At 43.8% G+C, this 25,893-nt stretch overlaps 1 protein-coding gene across 6 annotated transcripts in view; it reads left to right on the top strand.

Annotated features, from left to right (window-relative positions):
* Positions 1–25,893, top strand: part of TRPM3 (transient receptor potential cation channel subfamily M member 3) — a 700,748-nt gene that overhangs the window by 364,285 nt on the left and 310,570 nt on the right. The window contains exon 1 of one of the 6 annotated variants that reach the window (XM_068236313.1): positions 21,876–21,958. The exons of the other annotated variants lie outside the window; for them this stretch is intronic. Coding sequence (XP_068092414.1) covers positions 21,914–21,958 — 45 coding nt within the window. The 5' untranslated portion in view covers positions 21,876–21,913. Of the gene's footprint in view, positions 1–21,875; positions 21,959–25,893 lie in introns of those variants that run through there. 6 annotated transcript variants of the gene reach the window in all.

Here is a 25,893-nt window from a genome sequence, read left to right as displayed (position 1 = left end):
TTATTTGGTGGGGAAATTACTGATGCACAGCCATTCTTGTTACAACAAGATGAAGGCACTAAGCAAGTTACACCCCCGCATAAGTCTGAGTTATAATAATGGCAGTATTTGTATAGCGCCTTTCTCCTGTCGGACTCAAAGCGCTTGTGAGGCAGCCACTAGAGCGCACTCAGTAGGCAGTAGCAGTGTTAGGGAGTCTTGCCCAATGAACTCCTTACTGAATTACTGGCTTACTGAACAGGCAGAGCCGAGATTCGAACCCAGGTCTCCCATGTCAGAGGCAGAGCCCTTAACCAGTACACCATCCAGCCAAACCGCTGAGCCCCCCTAATGGACGTTACGTGTGAGGAGGAGGATGATGAAGTACCTGCTGTTGGTGCAGTTTATGAGGTGTCTGAGGCAAGCGAAGCTGGGGAGGATGATTATAATGATACAGATGCCATGTGGGTTCCCAATACAGGAGATGAACAGGGGGACAGTTCAGAGGGGGATTCAGAGAGGAGTAGGAGGATTCAAGTTGCTGAAAGAAGCAGGGGGAGCTCGCCATCAGAAACAGCTGGTGCCATATATCCGGTGCCATGTATCACCACCTATGGACAGCCAGCCAACATGGCCTTCAACATCAGCTGCTGAGGCCACCATAGTGCCCACACCCCAGGGGGGCTCAGCGGTTTGGAAATTTTTTGTGTGTCTGCCGTAGATCAGAGCAATGCCATATTTTTTCTCTGCCTCCAAAAATTTAGCCATGGAAAGGCCAACACCCACGTAGGGACAACTACCTTATGAAGGCACATGCTTTAAAGGCACAAACTGCAATGGGAAGACCACCTGAGGAAAAGCAGCACACAAAAGAAAAGTCACCCTCCTTCTCCTCTTCCTCCTTCAGGTGTATCATCCTCAGCTGCTTTCTCCCTTGCACCTTCACAATCACAGCCACCCTCCTCCACTCTGCCTCTCACCTTGAGCGGTTCCTGCTCCTCTGCCCACAGCAGCAGCCAGGTGTCCGTGAGGGAAATCTTTGAGCGGAAGAAGCCAATGTCTGCCAGTCACCCCCTTGCCCGGCGTTTGACAGCTGGCTTGGCAGAACTGTTAGCTCACCAGCTGTTACTTTACCAGCTGGTGGACTCTGAGGCCTCCCGAAAATTTGTGGCCATTGGGACACCGCAGTGGAAGATACCAGGCCGCAATTATTTATCTAAAAAGGCGATACCCAAACTGTACCATGAAGTTGAGAGGCAAGTGGTGTCATCTCTGGCACACAGCGTTGGGTCAGGGGTCCATCTGACCATGGATGCCTGGTCTGCCAAGCACGGTCAGGGCAGGTACATTACTTACACAGCCCGTTGGGTCAACCTGGTGACCACTGGCAAGCAGGGAGTACGTGGCTGTGCAGCAGAACTTGTGACCACTACACGGCTTGCAAGCGGGCCTGCTGCCACCTCCTCTCCTCCTGCTATATCTTCTTCGCTGTCGTCCTCCTCCTCCTCCTCCTTGGCTGAGTGGCAGTTCAACTCTACTGGTGCTGCGATCTCCTCTCCAGATACACAGCCCCAGTTCCCCAGGGCCTATGCTGCAAGCTAGGTACGACGGTGTCACGCCATATTAGACATGTCTTGCCTCAAAACGGAGAGTCACACTGGAGCAGCTCTCCTGGCTGTTCTTAACAAACAGGTGGATTCAGTGGCTGACCCCGCACCAACTGGACATCGGCAACGTGGTGTGTGACAACGGTAGCAATCTAATTTCAGCTTTGAATTTGGGAAAGTTGACACATGTCATCATTCAGAGATTTGTGTCTAAGTTCCCAGGCTTACAGGACGTCCTTAAGCAGGCCAGGAAGTTGTGTGGGCATTTCAGGTGGTCTTACACGGCCATGGCACACTTTGCGGACATTCAGTGGAGAAACAACTTGCCGGTGAGACGCTTGATTTGTGAGAGCCCGACTCGCTAGAATTCGACCCTGGTCATGTTTGACCACCTGCTACAACAGGAGAAAGCCGTCACCCGGTATCTCTACAACTACTGTAGACGAACACAGTCTGGGGAGATGGGGATGTTCTGGCCCAAGAACTGGACACTCATGCGAAATGCGTGCAGGCTCATGTGGTCGTTTGAGGAGGTGACAAACATGGTGAGTCGCAGTGAAGGCGCCATCAGCGACTTGATCTCCTATGCTTTTTTCCTGGAGCGTGCTGTACATAGAGTGATGGATCAAGCTGTGGAGGAGCATGAAGAGGAACAGGAACAGGAGGAAGAGTTGTGGGATCAATTCTCATCAGAACCAGATGTTTCCTCAACACCTGCAGCAGCACAGAGGGGGGAGGAGGAGGAGGAGGAAGAGTCATGTGGGGAAGAGGAGTCAGACTCAGAAGATGAGGAAGGTGTTTTTTTGGAGGAGGAGGCAGCAGAAGAACAACTGCAGCAGGCGTCACAGGGGGCTTGTGCTGCTCAACTTTCCCGTGTTATTGTTCGTGGCTGGGGGGAGGAGGAGAACTTACCTGACGTCACTGAGGAAGAGCAAGAGGAGATGGATAGTACGTCTGGATCCAAATTTGTGCAGATGGCATCTTTCATGCTGTCCAGCCTGTTGAGGGACCCCTGTATAAAAAAAACTCAAGGGGAATGAGCTGTACTGGGTGGCCACACTACTAGACCCTCGGTATAGGCACAAAGTGGAGGAGATGTTACCAACTCACCTGAAGGCAGAAAGGATGCAGCACATGCAGAACAAGCTGGCAACTATGCTTTACAGTGCGTTTAACCACTTAACGACCGCCTAACGCCGATAGGCGTCGGCAGGTCTTAAGTGGTTTTCCATGGAAACTAGTGGCCTTTCCATGTCAGTTCACAGAAGGTGTCTCCGTGAACAGCCGGAGAGCCGCCGATCGCGGCTCGCCGGCAAAATGTAAACATGCGGGGAAGAAATACCCGCTGTTTACACCATACGGCGCTGCTGCGCAGTAGCGCCGTAAGGCAGGTCGGCGATCCCCGGTCTCCGGGGATCGCCGGCATATAATAGGCTGAAGCCTATCCTACAATGCGCAGGACCGTCCTGCGCAGCCCATGGAAGGAGAGGGAGGGACGGAGAGGAAGGGAGCGCCGAAAACGCCCCCCCGCAAAGTGCAGCAAGACGGCGGCGATCAGACCCCCCCAGCAGGACATCCCCCTAGTGGGGAAAAAAAGGGGTAAGTCTGATCGCCCTGGCATAATCCTGATCTGTGCTGCTGGCGGGAGAGTCCATGCAGAACAGATCAGGCAAAACACCCCTGGTCCTTAAGTGGTGATGTCACAGCACAATGGAATAAAGGTACCACTGCCAGTAATCCTCCTCCCATGTCCACGCAGGCAAGGACAGGATGCTGCAGCGAACTCATGGTGATGTTGGACATGCAGACATTCTTTAGTCCAAAGCCTCGCCTTAGCCCTTCCAGATCCACCCTCCACCAATGCCTGGACCGGCAGGTAGTCGACTACCTGGCCTTAAGTGTGGATGTAGACACTATGAGCAGCGATGAACCCTTGGACTACTGGGTGCGCAGGCTTGACCTGTGGCCAGAGCTGTCACAATTTGCCATCCAACTTCTGTCTTGCCCTGCCTCAAGCATCCTGTCAGAAAGGACCTTCAGCAGAGCTGGAGGCATTGTCACTGAGAAGAGAAGTCGCCTAAGTCACAAAAGTGTTCAGTACCTCATCTTAATCAAAATGAATGAGGCATGGGTCCCGGAGGGCTACTGTCCACCCGAAGACTAAGTCAGTCCCCACACACAGCATCTCTGCCTGCACGATGTGTGACTGCCCGCCGCATGACTAAGTCGCTCCCCACACAGCATCTCTGCCTGCAGGCCGCTTGACTGCCTTCTCCGCCACCAAATACAGGGTCCAGGACTCCAGGCAGATTCCTGAAGGCCGCTATAATAATTTTTCTGGTGCGTGTACATGCCTGCCTAACTTTTCTGGCTGCACTGCAGCTGCAACAACAACACAAAAGGCATGTACATGTGTCAATTCCCCTTCGTGATCGTTACCTTGCCGCGGTGAAGGGGCTTCCGTATCACAATGAAGCAATGACCGCCGGCTATATGAGTGTCTCGGGGGGAAGCACAGTTAAGATAATAAGGTCGTTGCTTCATTGTGGACAGACCAAATTCAATCAGCTGGACACCCAGTCACTGTTGTTGTGTCATTCAGCTACCTCAGCCCGATCATATGGGCTTGAAAACCACCATCGCTTGCACTCTGGCCATGGTGCGCACCAGTCCAGCACAGCCATCACAACACAAACAGCTGTTTGCGGTGCGTTACACAGTAAGTTTAGTCTGTCAGTGTGAAGCAGTACTCTAATTACACTCCCTGATTGTTGTATACACATGCAAGATGTCTTAAAGCACTTTAGGCCTCCAATTTAGCAATAAAATGTGATTTCTGCCCTTAAAACGCTGCTTTGCGTCACATCCAGATTTTTCCCCGGGAAAAATTTAGATGTTAGACCCCTTGAAACATCTTTTCCATCACTTTTATGGCCAGCATAAATGTTTTTAGTTTTCAAAGTTCGCCTCCCTATTGAAGTCTATTGCGGTTCACGAAAGTTTCGTGAGAACCGAACTTTTGCGGAAGTTCGCGTTCGCAGTTCGTGAACCGAAAATTGGAGGTTCGAGCCATCTCTACAGGGCAATTACTTTACCCCTTTCATGCTAACCATGTAACTAAAGGGCAGGGATGGTCGTAGTCAGCCAACTTCACTGCACTGGAACTATGCATAGTTTTACGCAATTACGCTTCGCCAAAGTATGGCTTGGAAATCAAATATTCGTTTCATATGCATTTCGGAGACTACACGTTAAAATACGCAATTACGCGTAGTGCGAAGCGTAGTATATGCTTATGCCCGTATGCAGAAAATGTTACGCATTAATTCCTTTCTTAATGCTTATCCCAGGAACTCTTCTATGCGTGCATTCCCCTTTCCAATGCGTAAATTTGTAAGCACACAATCGCACACGGAAAATTAGACGCGAGTAACGCATTCGAAGTTCACTGCACAATACACCTGTTAACTACGCATAGTGGGCGTAAACTACGCGTAGCGGCACTCCGCATAAGTTCGTAAGCATAGTTTTGAAACTTCACCTACGAACTGCGTAGATGGGAATTACGATGCGTAAATTCGCACTGGTGTAGTTTCTGCTCATCCCTGCTAAAGGGTAAGTGTTTTAGTCTAAATTGAGTGTGATCAGTGCTAACAATTGCTGAGGATCTATGAATTTACAGCACAGGTAGTTTCAGTTTTTTTTCCCAAAAACTCGAATGCTTTTTATGAAACATTAACGGCATAATTCATTTAAAATAATGTTATTTTAAACATATTAAAATATGACATAGTTTAAAAACTTTACTGGCTTTTAAACATGCATACATTTAAAAAGGGAGCCTGGTAAAATGGGCGCGAGTCATTTTCGATAGTAGAATATTGATAATTGTACCGATATTCTGTTATCCCCCTCTGTAACCTAAACCTCACACTAATCTCCCCTCTGTGCACACCTAAAGTGTACCAGAGGCAACATGTGACATGATGAAATAAACATGTATGTAGAGTGCAAAACATATTTATAAGCAGGCTGTTTTACTTGCTTTATGTGCTGCTTAAAAGAGTTAATTTCTAGGCATGCAACTGACAGCTTCTGTCTTGTCGGTACCTTGTCGGGAATATAGTAAACATTACTGATAAGCAAAGTACAGCCATAAAGTTTTCCTGGCAGACTACAACTTCTGAGAGCAGAGGGAGATAGTAAAAGGTCAATAGTTCATGCATTTTAACTCAGGGACACTTAATAGGTTGCCACTGAGCAGAGACAACAAAACATTCAATCTTCTTTGTAAATGTGTCAATATCGAATAAAATCACAAAATATCTAAAAAAAATAATTTCAAGTTAATTTTTAGGAGTAGGAGGATTTTCACCTCGGGTTCAGTTTATCACTAAGTTCCCAACTTAACTACAACATTAACGAATACCACTCCGTTGCCAATAACTGAAACATAAAGGTCGGCGCCCTCTGTAGTCAAACCCCCGGAGCCCAAAGTAAGCCTACAAGCACTCAGCTATACTATAGCCATGCCCCAATTTAATTTCGATCACCTCCGGAGCCATATGATCTCATGCCGCTAGAGCCACTTGGCTTTACACTCAAATCACCATCATTTTACCTGCTCTGTTACCAAGCTTCATTGCTTTTCTCTGTTTCTTATAGAGGAATAATGTAGCATGGGCTGAGTCTGCTTCACCTGGTGTGCCAGAGCTTGCTAACTATATGTAAAGTAGTAATTTCCTCTATACTTTCCATCTTGTTATTCTTTATTCATTAGCTCTCTAGTGTTTTTAGGATAAAAAATATTGACCTCTTATGTGTTTCAGCCTTGGTTAGTAAACTGCATCTGTGACAGATGTAATATAAAATCCTCCTAATTTTGTTCTTGCTTACCAGAAACTCCATTGTTTTCCATATTAAATGAGGGAGCAGGTAATGTTATTAGCATTATTGCACAGTAAAACCTTATCGGCCACACCATTGTCAACAACAACCTGTATCCAATCACAACTATTTGATTACATGCTCCCTGATATGTGCAGACAAACACTCACAAGCAACGAACAAATATGCCACACATAGTTATTTTACTGGGCTTTGAGGGATGTGCAGGCTGTTATTTGTTGTTGCATCCCCTCGGTTATGAAATACTGTTTGTAATCATCTTTTGATTTTGGTTTAAACTAGAGAAAATGACAGTGACCATACACTGATACTCTTTTAAAAAAAATATATATGTATTGTTTTCCAACATTTACTGTAGATAAAAATGTATCTGCAGAATCAAAAATGTTCTGTGCTTCCCTGAGAAACAGTTACAGTTATGTTCAAAAGCAGGTGTTCTCAGTTGGCCTATATTACATAACCTTGCTCAATTATGCAAACCTGTTCTCCCTCATAGGGTTTCCAATATTTAGGGCAATAAATATAAAATTCTGGTTTGTTGCCATCTGGTGGTGGATAAAAGAAAGACAGTCTGAAAAGATTTTGACTTCCTATTTATATAACTATAGTGTTTCACAAACATTTCCACAAACAAACTAATCGGTCAACCTTTTCAAGTTTGAAGGTTTGAGGAAAAATTCCACCTTCACAAAAAAACAACAGCATTGCAATATGCATAGATTGGTGCTTTTTCACAATCTGTTAATATAAAAATGTCATTTTCCAGTCCGGTAATGTTACTTGTGTGTGTGTCAGAACTCATTGGAATGCATGTTTCATGAGCTGATAGGTTTCCAATGCTCTGATTTCATCTTTAGCGCATGATTGTGAACAACAAAGCAGAGCCTTACAAATCACCTGACCCAGCTCATTACATGCATCCCCCTTATTGCTACACACAAGCATCACTACAGTCAGATACAGATTATCTGAAACTGATAGTAAATTGACCTTCTTTGCAACCAGGTCAACAGTTGGATTAAAGACTACCTATCTTGGTCCATGTAATTATTAGCTGTAGAGTGCAGGAGCCCTTGTTACTGTCTTTGCACTGTGGTAAGCGAGCGTTTTTCAGTAGACTTTGACACAGCCATTCAACCACTTACATCATTTATCAGTTGCTGCTTAGTTCAACTGGCCACCCATGTTCCATAAGCAAGCCAAAATAAAGTTGTCATGAACGATTTAAATGTGTAGCACCAAAGTTTTGTCCAGAGCATAGACACGGTTTTCCCGCACTAGAGGTGGAGATTTCAAAGTGCACCTCCCAAATTGTGAACAACCCCCTCCCCCAGTAGAGATAGCCAGAGGTGCCTCCCGGTATTAGGTAACCCCCATCCCCAGAATAGATAGACAGATGTGCTTCCAGTGTTTATTAGCACCCAACATGCAGAGTTGCTAGTGTAGCACTGTTGAAGTGCGGCAGAATTACTCACCTCTCAGTGCAGGGATCTCTTCAGCCATGTCGCAGCATCTCCTCTCTATGACTCCCTCTAGCGGCGCATGTAACGAGAGCTGTCATTAAGGGAATCATAGAGAGGAGACGCTGCATCATGGCTGAAGAAATCCTGGTGCCAAGGGGTGTAGTTCGTAACGTCTGCAGCATTTCTACAGCTCTGCAATGGTCCGGTGAGAGGAGGCATTCTGGGGTACACAGGCCCACCCTCAGGCCTCTGCACCCAGAGGCTGGTGCCTCCCAAGCCTTTGATTTGGCCCTGGTTTTGTCCCACATAGCCAACATACAACACTCATCTCTCTGTGTTCCTGCTACAGGACCTACAGATTGATACCACTACTAAAACCACAGGTACTCTCACATATGGATACGCTAGGGTTAGTTTGATCCAAAGTCAGTTATTTTACCCCCATGATTTGCACTTTATATAGTGCCAATATTGTTCAGCGGCTTTAGCTCTGAAGGGTAAAGCTAGATTCACACTGTGGCAGTGTGTTGCATCGCACAGTATCACTGCATATTAAATGCTATGCAATTATATGTTAATGGTGTAATCCGTCAGCATGACGTGAGGCATGCTTCACTGTATGCATTGCATTACACGTGTAATGTGCATTTTGGCTTTCCCCTTCATTTGCATACCCTTTTTTTTTTTACAGAATACACAATGCCCCAGTGTGAACCTAACGTAAGAGTCGAGAACACTTAAGAGTTGGTAAAATGAAAAATTGGCATTGTTGCTCTGAAATAGCAGTACTGTTGTGCTCTCCATATTTATAAAAGTGGCATTCAGCTGAAATTTTTGTCACTTTTTAGTGATGTCAGCACTTTTTTAAGATGATCATTTACCAATGTATTTGCAGATCACCTCTTTACATCCAGTTTACCCCTCTAAGAAGTTAGTAGTCATATTTATAAAGGAGTAAACCGCAGAGTTATCAATTCATTATTTGCTTGCCTACTCCAATTACCACCCTAAAGTGGTACACACAACTGAAAAAAAAAAACCCTGAGCAGCATCTGGTGAATAACAACCTCTTCCACCCACCCCCCCCACCCCCCAATTTTCTGCACTCAAGCCTAATGCAGTCTCCATCTTTAAAGTGGCAAATGCTATTCAGTGATCAGTAGAGTGGTGATCTGGCTGGTCACTCTTTATTGGCATGATTATTGTGGGTATCATCAACAGTCAGTGATGATTAGCATTTAGGTAGCAGCTGGTCATCATTTTTATAAATGTATATGATCATCAGATTTGTAGAAACGTGTCATGACTTCCTTATTTTTACTGGCAAATTCCATACCTGGCAAGTAGCATCACCAGCTATTTGCTTCAATTACCGGTCAGCTGGATCATAAAAGCCAGTAGGCCTGGGGACCATTTAGTGAACCTGTAAAGTGTCATCACATTTTTTTCATAAATACACATTCTGATTTTTTTCCTGGTCACTCATCAGTTAGTTACTGCACTGTGCACTACATATAATAGTGGTGACAGGCAATGTGATGACAATATTGTCCATAAAATTCCCATGCATTTCTGATGGACATGTGCAACTTCTATTTAAATTTTACAGGTCAGAAGCAACAGAGAACACCCAATCACGGTCACACCTACAAACAAGGGTAGCCATTCTCATCCTGCTGAGATCTAAATAAAAAATAATATAAAGTAGATGGTAGTAATGCAGCTGTGACTCCCTTTTGCTGGTGAAGGCAGTATTGTGGTGGCCTAGGATGTATCAGTGTCAGTAGAAGTTTAGTGAATTGGCAATGTATTATTATGATGTGGGGGCACTTTTATCTTGTAAACTGGTGATGCCAGCTTCATTCCTACTTATTGCTGCACATTCACTTTCATAAATCATGCCCATCACATCAATGCTGATATCTGTATCCCACTCATAAGAGATAATGACAGCTGTGAACCAAGCACAAGCCGTGACTGTCAGCAGTTATTGTGCCTTAATCCAACTGGATGGAGTCATGACTCCATAGTACCACTTTTGCAAAAATGCCTGTTTTAGACTACGTTTTCAACATTCTATAATATCAATGGAAGCGCTATCAACTTGTTTATCAGTGGTTCAGGAAGCTGTACGGTAACGTATTTATTCATTTTTAAATGTTCTGCTTCATTTGGTTATTAGATTACTTTCTAGTAGCAGGTGAAAATTCATTACCGAGAACATGTCTCCTGATAGCATCCAGTTTCTGTTTATAACATGAGCCTCTATTTTCCACTGAGGAGATGTCATGTTCCACACGAGGGAGCTGGAGACCATTTCCTAATATAATCCTGACTTGCTGTTACTGAAATACAATGTCTTTGTTTCCCTGACTGAAAGAAAAAGTAAAGAACAATCCCCAGCTCCTCTACACCATAATATACAGTATATTACCGCACTGCGCAGCCAGATGTGATTTCCACACAAACCCAAGTGCTGCTGTACAGAAGGGTTTCACACCATCATTACAGTGCAATGCATTCTCCTTCATGAAAGAAGGCGTTTGGCAAGTAACCCCTTGTTGTGTGAATAACATCTTCTCAAGTACCCCTTGAGGGCCGGTTCACAGTCACACTTGGGCGCTTTCCAGTGCTTTGCTGATCGCCGTCGAACAGCAAAGCAATGTTGTTAATGTATCCCTATGGGATCATTCTTGCTGCAGCATTTGCAGTTTGCATAAATTGCATGCAGCGCTTTGGGGGCAATTGTGATGTGATTCTTGTTCTGTTGAATGGGAATCACACTGTAAATCGCTGTAAAATCTCGTTGCCGAATCGCGATTGCAAGTTCGCTATTTGCGTTTGTAGTGTGAACTAGCCCTGACTTGTTAGGAGTACTCGATATTTTTTTATAAATGCTTTTTAAACATTCCTCTATACTATTAATTAAGTACAATACACATTAAGGCTTATTTATTTATGTTTTCTCTTTTTAATCTCAAAACTGACTGTTAGAAATGTTTTCCTGACTAGCTTTAGACAGACTTCCTCAAATGCCTGATCAACAGTTTTATGCAACAGAGAGAGCTTCAGGACAATGGGGTTAATTAAAGGCCAATTCAAACAAATGCATCTTTGCAGAGAAAATGTTGCTTGCTGCATGCAAAATCTCAGCCCCTTGTATGCAGCATCAGACAGCTTCTCATGGGTAGTCGTAAGGACATTTCTGGCCTGTTTGGTGCCCCAGACAAGTCAACCTGTGTCAGCCTTTCCCGCCTTCCTCACAACACTCCTCCAGGGTTAGTGGAGGGTTATAGATTAAGGAATAGAAGGAGAACAGAGGCGGCAACAGGATAAAATATGCTAAAAATCTTTAAAATTTCAAAGGAGGAAGTGGTGGACTTAACTCCCAGAAGTAGACATGAAACTGTCGATTTTCAAACAGATACATTTATTTACATACTCCAAGATACAAAACAACACGTTTTGCAGGTATATTCCTGCTTCCTCAGGCAATAATAGAGAGGAGTACACAACAGTATAGTCTCGTGATCACGCTAAACACCTCTGTGAAGGAATAGAGGCAGGTTGGGATACTGATAGAAAAGGAAAGCAGGATGAGACACTATAAATGGTTGGGATTAGGTATAGATAACAGGTTAGGTTAGGGTTCTGATGAGGAAAGTTAGGGGATGTTAGTGCTAGGCACTTGGGCAGGTTAGGGTTAGAATAAGGAATAGGATAAGGAATTAAGATGGCCATACATCACTTGATATATGGCTAGATCGACAATTAGATAGATCCATCTCTGATCAAATCTCATCAGAAAGGGATCTATTGCCTGACTCACACATAGTGCTTTCTATTAGGAATCGTCCTGCTGCCACCGCCTGCCAGACCGCCCAAGTGTAAAGTGTTCCTCCTGTGCTAGTGCTTTAAATTCTAACCTCTCTCCAATGACTCCTGGCCTCCTCTGGGGTCCGCCGTGACCAAGAGCATCAGAAACCAATCGAAAGATCAATCAGGCGGCCATGTTGCAGCACCAATTCTGTTTTGATTCAATAAAATTACCTAATAGGAAGGTCGATTGGGCTGCAATGTATATTGGGCTGCAAAAATATCAAGTGATGTATGGGCACCCAAAGTGTCAAGCAAAGGTGCCTGTTACCAATCCAATTTCACAAACAATCGACCGTCTATTGTTATTGTTGCGATTGATCAGAAACTATCATTCGGCACACCAATGAACGGAAAAATTATAAGCAACCCAATCAGGCTAAAAGAATAATTCTCAAATTCAGATCGACAGAACGACCAGTAGAACCAGCATGGATAACAGGAACGAATCCAATAGATCGTACTAATGATCAGTCGGGGGACTGTACCATTACTGGGCACCTTAAAAGTTACTGATCACAAGATTAGAGTGATTCGATAAATTAGCTCTTCTGAGGACAGTCAGTGACATGATTATGAACTGCTGCACAAGATGTCAGCTACTATAATAATAAAATAGTAGGACAATAGACCATGACTATGGTAGGGATTATACAGTAACACTGAATAGGGTAGCACCATTCAGGGGCGTAACTAGTGGCTGGATAGGTTAATGGTTAAGGGCTCTGCCTCTGGATAGTATATTGGTTAAGGGCTCTGCCTCTGACATGGGAGACCAGGGTTCGAATCTCGGCTCTGCCTGTTCAGTAAACCAGCACCTATTCAGCATGAGACCATAGGCAAGTCTCCCTAACACTGCTACTGCCTATAAGGCGCGTCCTAGTGGCTGCAGCTCTGGCGCTTTGAATCCACCAGGAGAAAAGCGCTATATAAGTGTTTGTCTTTAATAGGGCCCCCCTGCAAAAATTAAGCACGGGGCCCCCTTGGTCTCCGAACCCTATGTGATTGGGAACCGGCAAATGGCAGCAGAGAGTGTTTTGCTGTGAAGCAGCCCCTGGAAGCAGGAAAAAAATTACAGTCTCCTGTACACAGTTTTCACACAGAGGGAATGGGGAGGGTTTTTTGCTAATTCGCTGCACTTACAGTTAGGGAGAGGGAGGTGGTGGAGCCCCCAAAGCCTCTGATTGCTATGCCCATGGCACCATGCTGGCGAACGAAGTGCATGCAACATTAAGTTCTCAGAATGCACTGCCACATAGCCCACCTACCAGTGCTGCCTTTGCACTGTGTGACCTCCTTGCATATCACACACTGTAAGCCATTAACATAACTATGAGGAGCAGCCCCCATAATCACAGGGGGGCCTGATGGGGGGGGGGGGGAACCGTATATCTTTCTTCCTCCTACTACTACAACAGGGCCCCCCTCCTGTGCTCCCCTGGTTGTGTCCTTTCATCCAGAGCTACAGATCAGAGCAGCAGCAGTGATGGAACTCCCTCTGATGCTCTCGCTGCAGCCACTAGGTGTCACTGTCCTCTCTGCTCTCTGAATTTCAGACTGACTTGTTGCATTTCAGACTGAAAGGAATTCAGAGAGCAGATAATACAATAATAATAATAATACAATAATACAATAACATTTCTATAGCGCTTTTCTCCCATAGGACTCAAAGCGCTTAGGCTCTCTCAGATTCAGTAATTAGTAGGATGAAGTATTCACACAACAAAAGTTAAATTTCTGCAAATGCCAAACTGAACAGGTGGGTTTTCAGTCTGGATTTAAACACGTCCAGGGATGGAGCTGTCCTGATCTGTTGAGGTAAGGAGTTCCAAAACGTAGGGGCAGCATGACAGCAGGCTCTGGGACCAAAAGTTTCCAAATGGACTCTGGGTATGACTAGATTATTAGAACCTGTGGATCTGATAATGCGGGGATTGCTACGCAGCTGCAGCATATCTTTCATATATTCAGGACCTAGATTATTCATGGATTTAAATGTCAGTAGGCCGATCTTGAATAGGACCCTCCATTCTATAGGTAGCCAGTGAAGGGAGTGCAGGACTGGCGTTATGTGGCAGTGACGGGGTTGGTTGGTTAGCAGTCTGGCAGCAGTATTCTGTATCAGCTGTAGGCGGTACAAGACCTTTTTTGGAAGGCCAGTGTAGAGAGCATTACAGTAGTCCAGTCGGGATGTGATGAAGGCATGGACTAAGGTTGGCAGATCTTCTGGGGGGATGAGATAGGCCAATGACACCTAGTGGCTGCACTGGAGAGGCACTGGAGAGACCCGACAGGATCTCTCCAGTACGCTGCCACCGTACTGATCTGTAGGTCTGGATGGCAGAGACATGAGAGCATAGAAGGGGGTCCACAGTGGAGGAAGAAAGAACTCCTCCCTGGGAATGGGGGTATGGGGGATCTGAATGTAGGAATGCCCCCCCCCCCCCCCCAAAAAAAAAGTAAAAAACTTTTGCTGGTATAGTTATGCCTCTGAGGTAAGTTTTACTAAAAATCTGCACCACAAAGTGTAAGTGTTCCCAAGCCCTAAAATGACATGCTTATGTGCTCTGTTAAGTGCTGAGGAAGACCTCTTTGCTCTATAAATATATAAGGTTGACATGGCAGAAGAAAAGGATTAAGATAAATAGGAACCCAAGGCAAGGTACTAGCCTTTGCTTCCTCCTATAGTTTTGGTAAGTTGAGGTGGGAGTTTGGCCCCTTGATGCCCACTGGGCCTCAGGCCACTGCCTAGGTTGCTTTGTCGATGATCCTGCTCTGCATGGCAGGGATACTGTCTGTTACTGTGACTATGGCTGATATTCTGGAGACAGTTAAACTGTGTAAACACCTGCGAGAAATGTTTCCCTTAGTGATTGTGGCTTGATGTTTAGGGCCACATTTTGGGTACCAAGCATTATACAGGCATGCAGTTTGACTACAGCCAAGCATCTTGTACTGTCCTACAAAAGGGAGAAGGGAGGATCACAAGGAAGCAGGGTACTGTGGCCCAAGTGAATTAACCTCCCTGGCGGTAAGCCCGAGCTGAGCTCGGGCTATGCCGCGCAGGGGAGATCTCAGCCCCTGGTGGGGCGATTTTTATGCTGTAAATTGCTGTGTGCGCAGCCAGCACTTTGCTAGCCGCGCGCACAGCTTGATCGCCGCCGCTCTGCGGCCATCGCCGCACGCAGCGGCGAAAGAGGCCCCCCCCCGCCAGAGCCCTGCGCTGCCCGGACCAATGAGTTCCGGGCAGCGCTATGGGCTGGATCGGAGGTGTCTGACGTCAGGACGTCGGCTGACGTCCATGACGTCATCCCGATCGTCTCCATGGAGACAGGAGAAGCCTAACAGGGGAACGCGTTGTATACGCGTTCCCCTGTTTGCTATAGATGACGGCGACGATCGCACTAGAGGGACACATGCGCCCTCTAGTGGTGTTTCATGTAGCTACCACTCTGGTAGCTTTACATGAAACAAAAAAAAATTAAAAAAAAAAGTTTTTTTGCCAATTTGGCAAAAAAAATTAACCGCCAGGGAGGTTAAGGAAATAATTTGCTTATTTTGTCATTTATTGATAATCCAACTATTTGTATTGTGCTTTTCTCCTGTTGGACTCAAAGCACACAAGAGCTACAGCTACTAAGGGGACAGCCTGCAGTGTTAGGAAGTCTTGCTCAAGGACTTCTTACTGAATAGGTACTGACCCAAGCCAAGATTCAAACACTGGTCGTCCATGTCAAAGGCAGTGCCCTTAACCAGTACACTATCCAGCCACATTTACCACATTTAGATATCAAGGGCCTGATGCGCTAAATTGCCTTAAAGGGGATCTTCACCCTAAACAAACATACTGTCATTAAGTTACATAAGTTATGTTAATTAAAATAGATAGATAATATAATCTCTTACACACCCTGTTTTAAAAGAACAGGCAAAGGTTTGTGATTTCATGGGGGCAGCCATCTTTTTCATGAGGGCAGCCATCTTTTGATGTGACAGGGAGCATGAGGCACAGTTCCAACTGTCCTGTGTCCTGATCACCCCTCCCAGATGCGCACTGGGCTTCAAATCCAAAATAAAATTTTAAAAAATTGCGCCAAAACAGCAGAAGGAGTACAACAACATCAGACATCCCATCATGCTTTGCACAACATCAGGGGAAAAATGCCCGGGCAGTTTTCTTCTGTGCAGCTAAAAATGAGGCTTGGGTAAAAAAAAACAAAGTTCTGCTGCTGTGAAACTGTTAAAGAAACACCAAGCGTTTTCAGTGCTGCTGAGTAGATTTTTAGTCTGGAGGTTCACTTTAAGGTTGTCATGCGCATTATTGCTCACAGTGTAGCGTTCATTGCTTATTTATCACCACCCCTGTTACCTAATCAGTACTGGATCAGTACTGGATCATGTACTGGATCAGTACATGGCATTGTGGGATACCTGTACATATTCTCGGTCAAAATGGCATCAAAATATCACCTTGGCTGAGGATAATCTAGTGTGCGCATGAGGTTAAATGGCACTATGTACTCTGTAAAGCACTGCAGGACATGTCAGGGCCATTTAAATGCATAATAATAACATAGTAGCACATTTTGACTATGACAGGGATTAAACTGTGACCACCTCTGAGAGACAGTTGGTGACATAACTACAGTATGTATTCTGTAAAGCATTGTGGAAGACATCAGTGGATTTACATAGAAGGATCCAGTACTGGGTCACTATAATGTGATAGATGGCTTCACTGACTAACACATCAGCTCAGGAGTTCTGCTGGCATCACTCTAAAACCCATCTATATACACTCCAATATCTTCTGCAACCTCCGAAACTGCTGAAATGACACGCATTGCTCACCGAAAATATCCTCTGATTATGTAGTTTGTAACAACAGGCTCAATTTTTATTACCCAGGGTCACTTTAGGATGACTTTAATACTGTCAGCAATTTCTGATGAGTAAACTGATGAGATATTTCCAACCGTGTATCTGTACAGTACACCCTCCTGCTGCTCCAGGTCACCAAGAGATGGATTTAGACAGGGAGGTCAGAAGATTGCATTAATACAGGTGGCATTCATGGAAGCACTACAAATACATCATAATGTAATGTGGATGTCCATAAGTAACAGTTTGCAGCATCTTAAAATATTTTTATTTCACATTTCCATCTCAGACTAAAAGGCAGTAAATCGTCATTCAGAAGTCTTGGGAGAGATCACACTTGTGTTTGCAGGAACCACAGACAATTCCCTGTTTTGCTGCACGATTGCGCATTTTGTGTGTATTTTAACGCATGTGTTGTTGTTTTTTTAAGTAGCCAGCGATTTCAATGAGGAAACACATGTGTTGTGCAGAAAAGTAGTGCAGATTGTATTTTTTTAAACGCAATGCATAACCTCAGGGGCACCATAAACAATCATAAGATGCATTTCCGCATGCGTTTTTGTTATGGGGCAAAACGCTGCAGTTTTTAGAAGTGTGACTCCTGCCTTATAGCTGGAACACAAAGTAATGGCAATTTCATATATGAATAGAGTGCCATAATTGTCTGCTGTATTTATATAGGATAAAATTTAAAGGACTACTCCAGCAAAAACAAAAGTAAGCAGTTAAAATCTGAAAGAACAGGCAGGGTTTGGACTAGTCCATCTCCTCATGGGGGATTCTCAGGGATTTCTTCGTTTTCAACAGCATTTCCTCAACAGCAGTTTAACTGCCAAAATATATTGTCAGTTAGACTTAGCAACAGTCATTCAGGAAATGCTTTTGAAAACAAAGAAAACACTGAGAATCCCCCATGAGTAACAATCAAAGCACAGTCACCGTGGTCAGCAAATCAGCTGTCAGGTCACTCTTGTGAAGTGTGAGAGCCTGAGAGGTGACATCTGATTGGTTCCTGGGCATTTTGCACATTGCCATTTTCCTTATTAATTAACCAAATGATGTATATGTAAAATGATGAAGCACATTACAATACAGTAGTTTTATGTCTGCAACTTACTGCGACACAAAATATTCAGCTTGCTGTAATGCAACTGCAAAGACTGAAATACAGCACAGCTAATTCCCAATTGAGTCTCATGGAGTACTTTTAGAATTGAAGCAGACTGCAATAAAATGTGAATATCCGAGTATTTCATAATTATTTTGTTTTCTCAGCGGACGAGTGCCTTAGAAATTATACATCAAAGGAGCACATTTGAGGTTAATATAGGACTATGCAATTATACGTGCTGCTCTTGGCGGCTGCTCAAGCCTGTGCCAAAGGTAATTAAACAATGGTTCAAATGGCAGACTATAGGGCTTTGAAGATATCTGTGGGAAATGGGCTGCATAGCTGGTCTTTACTCCTGTAACGTATTAGAAGTGACATTGCTAAACAAGCTCATCTTTCTGGTCCAGTAGAGCAATTTAGGTGCTTACATTTGTCATCCCATGTGTGCAGCGCACAATGGCTAACACACTACTCTGTCCAGACTAATTTCTGCTCAGTCCTGTACACTTACTTGTATGGATTGTAGCAGCCATGATTAGGGTAACACATATTGACATAAAAGAAATGCTACAGGTGGGTGCAAAACACTTACAGATTGCCTTCAGTGCAACACATGGGCAAAGGGAATCACATAGCCTCTGATGTGTTCTAAATATAATTAGTGGTTGTAGGTGGACAGTTTACAGTAAATCAACGTATCGTCACACATTAACAATTTTTGTAACAGAAAGATTTAACGCAAACCCATAGAAAAGAAAAATGACTGAAAAAATAAACACAGCATGTAAAGAAAAGCTCAGATGATACCTGCAGTGACAGCTGCAGGTCTTCCTTATCAGCAGTGCCAGAGATAATAGCTGGTGTGATAAGACAAACTGAAAGGCAAAGTAAAGCTAACTGAGCTCTGGAGCTGCCCTATTTCTCCTGGACCTGGGCGACTTCTTCCTGACACTCCTGGCAACAATGGTAATGGTAATGTATACATTTTTATCAAGTAGTTTTCACTGAATGTAATAATCATATGTCCAGACCAGTTAATATTGCTGAGGTTTTTTCCAGGGTCAATTTAAAGCGACTAACTACCACTTCCCTAATTTCATGTCCCACTGCCACATGGTAATTAAGTGACGACACCCCTGGGCGACTCAAAAACCTACCTCCCACACTCCTATGGCAAGATCTCTTTGAAGCCTTTGACAGATCAGAACACTGCCTTGGCAGTTTTTCAGGAGGGGCCGTGGCTAAACACCAAAACCTGTATTTTCAGACACAAAAGGACAGTTTTCAAACATTTATTCATGCTACTCTATAATAACTTCAATGGACTGCTGACAGTATTGAATTTATTTTTACACTTTAGGTCCACTTTAAGGCTTTACAATAAAATAATCGTATAGTGCAGGCCACCATTTATTTGAAGCATGTACTTTTTTCATATTTAGGATAGAAATTTCTTCCATGTAGTAAAGACATAACTATGTCCGTGATGTAGCATGCTTACTGTATCAGGGCAGACCTTGGGCTTGATTCACAAAACGGTGCTAACTATTAGCACGTTGTGAAAAGTGCTTGGCGTGAAATTTCGCGTGATAACGGTTATTGCGCACAAAAATTTGTGTTTGTGCGTTAACGCAAATGTTTTGCGTGGTAACAGTCGCGCTCGCGCAATAAATTTGTGTTATCACACGTACACGGACGTTAAAGTTTTGCGTGCGCTAACTGTATTTTTGCGCTACGCTCGTTTTTCATGTGAAAACACGCTAAAACGCGCGAAAAGCCATGCTAACAGCCGTGCTAACAGGTAGCCCCTCATCTACAGCAGGGGAGGCTGCCATAATCATAGTAAAACAAAAAAATACGGTAATATGAACACTCCAAATAGAACACAGTCCATCAGATAAACTGCCAAAGGTGCGCATGATCCATTGTTTTCTGCATGCCAACTGAGATATTTGTTTTAAAATAGTGATTCAAAAAGCACTGTTCCTTGGATACTGAACAGGCAAGAGTTGATGTTTCTCTGATCCATCCTTGTGAACCAACACTTCAAATTTGGGCAGCTTTTCTGTCTGGCCACTGGAAACGATCAATAATTTCAAGTTGATGTACATTTTATTTTAATTTTCTACAAATGTATGCTGCCTGGAACTGAACCATTTAAATGCAGTAGCTGACAGCATTCTCACTCTGGTCAGATTTCTAGCTGCCTAATTCCTTTTTGATCCACTGTTCTCCCCAGCTCCTGATGTAGGACTATGTCTGACAAGAAGCAATATGGCTGCTGATGGAGGTGATGTCATCAGATATAATCCGACACAGTGTCAGCCCCTCTTGGTCAAAATATCAGACTAAGTCACCACTTGCATCACACAGTGCCACATAATATAAATATTATGTGCGCATCTGGGCTCCTCCTGAATGCGCAATTATCCAACCTGGGCCGACAAGGTGTCAGGCTACTAGGATAGAAGTGTCCAACTCTTTGATCCCTAATGACACCATGCTGCACCAGTAATGACATATTACGCTGGTGTCTGCACATTGTGGGGAACTAGGCTGCTGCCGTCGGCTCTGAGATGTCAGCAACTGTGATAAATTTCAGAATGTAAATCAGGATTTACAAAGGGTGAGGAAAGATTTTACGATGGGCAAAAAATGACTAAACAAATTATTAATAATAATAATAATAATGCTAACATTTGTATGGTGCTTTGCTTTTTTTTTTTTAGTCAGACTCACCCCGTAGTTTTAGGGAGACTTGCCCAAGGACTACTTAATGAATAGGTAACTGGCTGGTCCTTGGTAAAGGTGGTGTCTTTAACCAGCACACTATCTAGCCCCCAAGTATATATATATATATATATATATATATATATATATATATATATATATATATATACACACAGTATATATATATATATATATAGTATATATATATATATATATATATATATATATATATATATATATATATATATATATATATATATATATATATATATACTGTATATAATTTTTTCCCCGTAGTCATTAAAATGTGAGAGACTTATGGGGACTGACATATTTATTTCCTTTTCAGCAATACACTTTGCCTGTCCTTCTTGCTAATCCTCTGCCTCCAATACTTTTAGCAAAAGACCCAGGACAATCATACAGTTCAAATGTTGATGAATCAAGTCTGACTGGATTAGCTGTATGTTTGTTTCAGGTGTGTGATTCCGACACGACTGACTAGGAAGATGAGCAGGGCTGCCAGGCAACTGGTATTGTTTAAAATGAAATAAATACTGTATGTCAACCTTCATATATCTCTCACCTCAGGTTCCCTTCAAAGGGGCACTAGGGCTAATTTCTTTCTTTTTAGTCACTTTAACATAAATATTTGTAGGTGGAGCAGTGTTAATGACATGTATTGTGGCTGATCAAAAGCATTTTTTAGTGGCATTTTGCCACTATCCATTATTAGCTTTAGAGTCACGTCGGAAGATTTACCTTACTGACGCAACTCAGGCTAATCCATTCTGCAGTAGGAGGCATCTGCTTCTACTGCTTGAGCTGCCGTTACTGTCCACCCCTATGGCTAGCTCAGCTAGGATCATTCCATCTTCTAACTGCACTATTGTGCAGTTACTGAGGTCACTTCATCCGCTGTAAAGTGCAGGACGCAGCCGCCGTACAGCGCAGACCCAAGCGCTATAGCTTTGATGCCGCCACTGCCTTCAAAAGCTGACGTGTGGTTACCATAGAAACGGACAATAGGTGTCCGTTTCATTGCCAGCTTCAGGGGACACAGCCGTACGGATTTATGTTTAGATGCTGCCCGTCAAGGACCCCTGTAGTGAAGCTGCCAATGAAACGGACACCTATTGTTGTCCGTTTCTATGGTAACCACACTTCAGCTTTTGAAGGCAGCAGCGGCATCAAAGCTATAGCGCTTGAGTCTGCGCTGTACGGCGGCTGCGTCCTGCACTTTACGGCAGATGAAGTGACCTCAGTAACTGCACAATAGTGCAGTTAGAAGATGGAATGATCCTAGCTGAGCTAGCCATAGGGGTGGACAGTAACGGCAGCTCAAGCAGTAGAAGCAGATGCCTCCTACTGCACAATGGATTAGCCTGAGTCGCGTCAGTAAGGTAAATCTTCCAACGTGACTCTAAAGCTAAGAATGGATAGTGGCAGTGTAAAAAATGCTTTTGATCAGCCACAATACATGTCATTAACACTGCTCCACCTACAAATATTTATGTTAAAGTGACTAAAAAGAAAAAAAATTAGCCATAGTGCCCCTTTAAGGATCTGCTGAACATCTATATAAAAACAATGGACAGGAGAAAGGTATATTGTTCGGTATGAAGATGTCCACAGAAAAGCTTACTTTTTCATTCTTAGCAATAATGCCCTTAGGATACATTGTACTTTTAAATTAATACTTGGCTGCCTGTTTTCAAATGTGTCTTCTTGGAATTCTTGACACATAAACAGACACAAAGGGTGTCCCTTCCCTTGCTGTTGTGGGCTAATAACCGATGAAATTTTAATATGTTGTAGCAGTTTCTAAGCAGAATGAATGTAGGTCATATATGCTTGCTGGAGCACTATGAATTACTGAGTGTGTCTGTGCCCTAGAGCCTGCTTTAAGCTGCTTGGCATCACAGGTAAACAAGTGTATTGCAAATCTTCCTTTTTATGCTGGAAGACATAATGGCATGCAAAATAGAACAGCATTGTGACTTAAGGTATAGACTTTTTAAGACCTTCCCAAATATGACTCTCTTGTATAAGTCTTTTAAATGCCAAGCTAGGAAAAGCATTTGAAGCGCAACGCCAGGAAACTATTTATCTGGCAACATCACCACCTAATTGCAGCCATTTTTCATATGTTGGACTATGCCCGACATTGGACCTGTGCTGGAAAAGGCCAATGTCAGACATAGTACAGATTAGGATTAGAAAGGGTTAAGACATGTTGGATTGTGTTGCACCAGAATTGCTCACACCACATAGGGGTGAGCACAAGCCCCCTCCCCATGTGACCTCCCAGTCTCCACCTTCAGCATCTCTGAATCCTAGTGTACTGTACCTATTTCTACCCTTGTATGCATGTCCTTATGTCTATCTTTTACCTGCTGTCCTATGCCAGTGATGGCTAACCTTGGCACTCCAGCTGTGACAAAACTACAAATCCCATCACGTCTCTGCCTCCCCGAGTTATGCTTAGAGCTGTAAGAGTATTGCAATGCCTCATGGGACTTGTAGTTTCACCACAGCTGGAGTGCCAAGGTTAGCCATCACTGTCCTATGCCATATGTTGTTATTTGCACTATGTTAATTGCCGTGTGTGCCACAAATTATTCTAGGTGCAGCATCTGTCACACTTGGCGAATAAAGATGATTCCTATGCTGAAACTTTTTTTTCCAGTATGTATTACACTGTTTCACTGACATGTTAGATAGTGTTGCACCAGCACTGAACACACCAGATAAGTGTAGCAACAAAAACTGCACATTCATTTATTTCACTGTTTAAAGTGATCCTTAAGTCTAACATAAAAAATTAGATTTACTCACCTGGGGCTTCCCTCAGCCCCCTGCAGCCGATCGGTGCCCTCGCAGCCCTGCTCCGATGCTACACGCCGGCGAACACTTCCGGTTTGACAGGCATGGGAACGCAAGTGATTCTTCACGTTCCCAGCCGTAATATCGTCCCCTATGCTGCTATTGCGGCCTCCTGGCCGCAATAGCAGCATAAGGGGCGATATTATGTCTGGGAACGCGAAGAATCACTCGCGTTACCATGCCTGTCGGCCGGTGACGGCGAACCCGGAAGTGTTCGCCGGCGTGTCCTGGAGCATCGGAGCTGGGCTACGAGGGCACCGATCAGCTGCAGGGGGCTGAGGGAAGCCCCATGTGAGTAAATCTCATTTTTTATGTTAGACTTAAGGATCACTTTAAGACACAAAATGCTGAAAATAACTTTTGAGCATTTTGCAATTAAAATGTACCAAAAGTATTATTATTTTTTTTTTTTTGCTTGGTGGTGGTGGGGTTGCGGGGGTTAAAAAGTATTTTATTGTCAAGATATGAATATATCACCTAGGGAAAAACTCAGGAGAAACAGTTGATATGGGCCGATGTGTTGCACCAGTGTTTGAGCATTTCACTGTTTAAGACATTGACACGTTGGATAGTGTTGCGTCAGCACTGATCGCACCAGATAGGTGTATAATAAATATTGTTCATTAATTTATTTCACTATTTATGACACTTATGTGTTCGATAATGTTGCACACACTGCTACTGCTTTGGCTGACCCATGAACCATTTCAGATTCTCTATCTTTGGACCTAATGTTACCATGCTAGTTCTAGACAACTTTGTGGGTGGCATTCTTTCCAGATGTCATCTACTTCATAATACCAGTTAGCAATGCAGTCTCCTGTTGTTTATACGACAGAGACTGCTACTAGTGGGCTAAGAGATGTAGCACCACCATTTCTCAATCTCATGTCCCACTTCCTTGGCCTAATGTTTCTGCTGCCTTCTGTATTTCTGTACGTCACACAAGATTCCAATTTGCCCGCTGTCACTTTAACTGCATTTTTTTGAACAACCACAAGGTACCACTAGACCTTATGGAAAATTGCTCATCTTTATTGGTACCTTTCTGATTGGTTCTCTACAAGTGTGGACCACTCCCTAGCTTTGCATAAGCTACCACACTTTGCTGTCAAGAATTACCTACTTTTTTATCCAGTGGACTTGAAAGCCTTAAAGTGTACCCAAGCTGAAGCTTAGGTACAAAATCATATACTGTACTTACCTAAGAAGAGGAAAGCCTCTGGATCCTATAGAGGCTTTCCATGGCATCATCCAACTTCCGTTTGATCTTGGTTTTCCCTCCAAAGATTACTGACAAGGGTTTATAAGTAATCTGATCTGGGCTGTGCTTCTCTTCTAACATGAGCACAGCCGTACCGAAACTGTGCAAGTGTGGCTGCAGCTGCGCAGTAAGCTGGAGTTGCTCCTGCATGAGCCAGAAGAGAAGTGTGGCCCCAGTCAGCAAAAGGGTCCAGGGCAGTGACAGAGGATAGTCTGGGAATCCTATGGAGGATGCAGAGGCTTCCCTATCCTTAGCAGGGGCGTAGCAATAGGGGGTGCAGAGGTAGCGACCGCATTGGGGCCCTTGAGCCAGAGGGGCCCTGTAGGGCCCTCCCTCAACTACAGTATTAGCTCTCCCTTAGTCCTGTCCTCATAATAATCACTTCTATAGCTACTTTGAACAGTGGTAATTATTAACAAACTACTCCCCATTCCCTTCAAGTACCTCTGACACTGTAGTTGCCATTGGCAGGTTTTGGTGCGCTGTATCAATTGTTATGTATGGAGTGCTTGGGGGCCCCCAATGTAAAACTTGCATTGGGGCCCACAGCTCCTTAGCTACGCCACTGATCCTTAGGTAAGTATGTGTTTCTGAACCCAAGTTCAGGTTTTCTTAAAAGGTCGTCTTCTCTCTTTATGGCCTGATGTACTTATCTGTATAAATAAATGTATTTACCCACTAAAAATAGAAGTAGTAACATTGTGCTAACCTTTATGTTCAAACTGTAAAATACCACCTTGTCTATTTCCCAATGCTGATCTAATGGAAGATGCAAAGGATGATGGGACCAGAGTGATTTAAAAAATGAAAATGTTACCTTTACCTGTGAATTCTTCATGGTCTGCCTGTCTGGCATTGTGTTGGGGTATTCCTGGAGGTGTGGTGGAGGCAAACCTTCTGTCCAAATATGTGTGTGCTAAGTAAAAGTTCCTCTTTCTTATGTGGGAAAGCTGAGAGGTAAGATAATAGCCTCTTCCTGTCAGGAGATCTTGACATAAGCACATGGCATAAGTACCGTCTGTAAGAGGATTTTTCATTACCTTTATGTAATGCAGTCACTTCAATTCACTGAAGTGCTGCAATACTTTCATCTCCATCTTCCTTCTTTTCTCACCTCTTTTGTTTACACGTTTTATGAGGATGAACGGAGAACGTGCTTCCAGTTATTATCAAATGTTCTTATTGCTT

This window comes from Hyperolius riggenbachi, chromosome 1 (genome assembly GCF_040937935.1).
Source record: "Hyperolius riggenbachi isolate aHypRig1 chromosome 1, aHypRig1.pri, whole genome shotgun sequence".
NCBI lineage: Eukaryota > Metazoa > Chordata > Amphibia > Anura > Hyperoliidae > Hyperolius > Hyperolius riggenbachi.
The sequence above is the reverse complement of the archived record's forward strand: the minus strand, read 5'-3'. Positions and strand labels throughout refer to the sequence as shown.